At 60.0% G+C, this 3,338-nt stretch overlaps 1 protein-coding gene across 1 annotated transcript; it reads right to left on the bottom strand.

Moving 5' to 3' along the window:
* Positions 1–395: 395 nt before the first annotated feature.
* On the bottom strand, positions 396–2,935 carry LOC107134790 (phosphatidylinositol 3,4,5-trisphosphate-dependent Rac exchanger 1 protein-like). Its single transcript, XM_015476821.2, has 3 exons — positions 2,749–2,935; positions 2,237–2,286; positions 396–578 (listed from the first exon to the last, which is right to left on the bottom strand). The coding sequence occupies exons 1-3, from the start codon at positions 2,815–2,817 to the stop codon at positions 407–409; spliced, it is 291 nt and encodes a 96-aa protein (XP_015332307.2). The 5' UTR covers positions 2,818–2,935; the 3' UTR covers positions 396–406.
* Positions 2,936–3,338: the final 403 nt, after the last annotated feature.

Below are 3,338 nucleotides of genomic sequence, written 5' to 3'. Positions count from 1 at the left end.
CGGGGCTGTGGGAGTGTGGAGCTACAGGGAAGGGCGGGGCTGCAGCAAAGGGCTGGCTGCCCCTTCACAGGCAGAGCTTCAGCTCTGTGGGTGGGAGATGTCTGCAGGACATCAGGCCTGTACTTAATGCCACTGGAACTGCACACTTAAAAGGGGTTAAGCAGGTAAACTTGCACTATGTGCCCTGTGCCACCATTAAAAACACAAATTGGGGCTGGGGTTGTGGCTCAGCGGTACAGCAGTCGTCTAGCATTTGCGAGGCCCTGGGTTCAATCCTCAGCACCACATAAAAATAAAAAAATGTCCAACTACAACTAAATGTGTGTGTGTGTATGTATATACATAGATACATATATATATATATATATATATATATATATATATACACACACACACACATACATATTTAAAAAAATAAAACAACACAAGGCTCCACATTCCAGGAAGCCCCCCTCCTCGGGCAAAGCCAGATGCTGGCCGCCCAGGTCAGGGTGGTCCTCACCTGGGCCAGCAGCCAGTCGACCAGCTTGCTCCCGGGCAGCACGGACTTGTAGGTCTTCAGGTGGTAGTCACGGTCTCTGCGAGGAGGAGGGGGTGGCAGATGAGCAGGGGACGCAGTGGGGCCTCCTGGGCTTGCCGAGATCTCTAGGCGCAGGGCAGGGGCCAGGCAGAGGCCCAGCCCCAACCCCACACCTGAGCCACAGTGAGACTGCCCACCCAGGCCTCCCCTCCCCCAGGGCACAGGCACTAGGCTCTAGGCCTCTCTCACTCTCGCCCAAGGACCTCAGCCAGGGCACTGTGCCCTCCGAGGGACCCGTGGGCTATCAGGAGCCGGGGTGGGTGCTGCTGGCATCTCGTGGTGGAAGCCGGGGGCCACGGAACATCCTCAAAGCGGACTCATCTGGCTGAGATGCCTTAGCGCACAGGCCTAGGAGCCCGGGACCCTGACGTGAGAAAACTCAGCCTTTCCCTGTCCTTCCCTCTGTTCTGTGCAACGGTCCTATGTTCAAAGATCCCGGCTATGGTGACACAGAAGCCCCTCTCTGGGGCTAGGGTGGCCAGCAAGATCCCCGGGTCTCTCCTGTGAGCCCTGTGGCGGCAGCAGCCCGGGCCATCCCGCAGCCTTCCAGGTAGCCCCCGGATTCCGTGGCCAGCATGGGAGGTCGAGGAAGGGTCTGGCTGAAGAACTGCTCCAGCTTCAGAACCGGGAGCCCAGCAGCCGCAATGCACTAGTGAAGGCCCCAGGCCGCTTCCCCAGGCTGGCCCAGGGCAGCAGCAGAGCAGAGGAGCCGGGAGGCAGGGCTGGGGACCAGGGTCAGGTACCAGGGACCAGGAGAGCTGGCAAGAGCTAAGGATGGGGCAGAGGAACGTGCAGCCGGGGTAAGAATCTGGTGGCCCTGGGGCCCTTTGTCCACCACTGAAGCTTCACATAGGGGATGACCGCTCGATGGCGCCCGCAGACCAGCACCACTCAAGGCACCTCCTATGAACTGAGCCCCACGGCACCCAGAGCTGGTAGCGACTCTGTGCCCCTTTCACAGAGGCAGAGGCAGAGGCGAGCGTTGGATCCACCACTCACTCGGGATGGCCCCGGCTGCAGGCCTACGCTGCCCAGCGTCAGCCCTTTTAATTTCAATTCAACCCCCAAAAAATAAAGCTTATAAAATAACATAAAGTCAAATTAAAGATCATGTTCCTCAATCTCTATGTTTGAAAATGCCATGTGACTAGTGCTCCCATGTGGGACAACGGACACAGGGCACTTCCACCAGTGTAGGCAGCTCTACTGGACAGCAGGGCCCCAAATGAAGTGACAAACACAGAGCACGGCAGAGACACCACGTCTGAAGGGTGAAGAGCATCCCATGCAGCGGGAAAAGCAAGTGCAAAGGCCCCGGGGCACATCCTGTCATCCCCACTCCAGAGAGAAAAGTCAAGGCAAAGGGGGTGTCCAGTGACTGCCCGAGGTCACAGAGCTGGCAACTAGCAGGCACATTCAAACTCAGCCAGTCCCTGGTTCTAGGGTTGACACCCTCTGCCCGCATCACAGCGCTTCCCACCAACCGCCCACTCCATCCTGTGACAAACCTCCAGGGTAGGTACCGTTATTAGCCCACTTGATAGAGAAGGAAAGTGAAGCTCAGAGAGGCGAAGGTGCCAGCCCCAGGCCACACAGCTGAGAAGAGGCAGAAGTGAAGTGGAAGGTAGGGAGGGACTTACAGCACGTGAGACTTACTTGATCACCGGGGTGTAGAGGCTGTGGAGACGGCAGTATAGCCTCACACCCTGAAAGAAGAGAGAAGGGGAGTTGGGATCAGGCCACATGGTTCAGAGGCCCCGAGGCTGCTGGAGAGCGCAGAGATGGCCCTCAGAACAGAGCAGGGGCTGGCCTGTGGCGCCCGCCTGTGATCCCAGGGAACTGGGAGGCTGAGGCAGGAAGAGCTTGGGTTTAAAGCCGGCCTCAGCAACTTAGAGAGGCCCTGTCTGAAGACACAGGAGGTCGGGATGTGGCTCGGAGGTCAATGGTTACGGCCCGGGGTTCAATGCCCAGTGCCAGAAACACAACAAGACATCAGGGTCGAGGTGGGGTTGGCAAGGGCAGTGGAAGGGAAGACAGGCCGCTGGACAGAGGCCGGCTGTGCATGACCTCTGCTGGGTCAGGGTCATGGGTCAGGGTGTCAGCTCAGGGTGGAGGGTGGCTACCCTGGACATGATGCCAGGTCATGGGTCAGGGTGGAGAGTGCCGACCTTGGACATGATGTCCTCCAGCTCACTCCGGGCCTTGTATGTGCCATCGTCATAGCGGAAACGGTACATCACCTGCTCGTTCTTGAACTGGTGCTTGTCAGAAACTGGAGGGAACCAGGGGCCAGTGAGGCTGGGCACCCCCGCCCCCCACCTGTGCCCAGTGGGCTGGCTGGCCCCACTTCCCCAGTGCCCAGACGAGGAACGCAGGTCCCCTGCAGTGCAGGGCCACCGGAGACCTCCGGCAGGCCAGGCACCTGCGGAGGAGGGGCCCAGACCACCTGTCTGGCTCAGCCCGTGGGGGGCCCGGGGGTCTCCGCCACACAGCCTCAAAGTCACCCTGGATGCTGTGATCCCTGCAAATCCTGCAAGGCCCAACCTCCGAACCCCAAGCTCTCGGGCCAGGCCCCCCAACCCCACAGCTGCCCCCGCTGGGCTCCTGCTCCCACCTGCGACCCAGCACCTCTGCCCAGCAGCCGAGGAAGCGTGAGGCGCGGCCCTGAGCCGTCGGTTCTCTGCAGGACTCAGCCTGGCTGGAGCTCCAGGGCGCTTCCTCCCCGCCCTCAGGCTCAGACAGACACACGGCTCTCAGG

Source organism: Marmota marmota, unplaced genomic scaffold (assembly GCF_001458135.2).
Source record: "Marmota marmota marmota unplaced genomic scaffold, marMar, whole genome shotgun sequence".
In the NCBI taxonomy this organism is placed as follows: Eukaryota; Metazoa; Chordata; class Mammalia; order Rodentia; family Sciuridae; genus Marmota; species Marmota marmota.
Note: the sequence above shows the minus strand (reverse complement) of the source record. Positions and strands in the feature narration are given on the sequence as shown.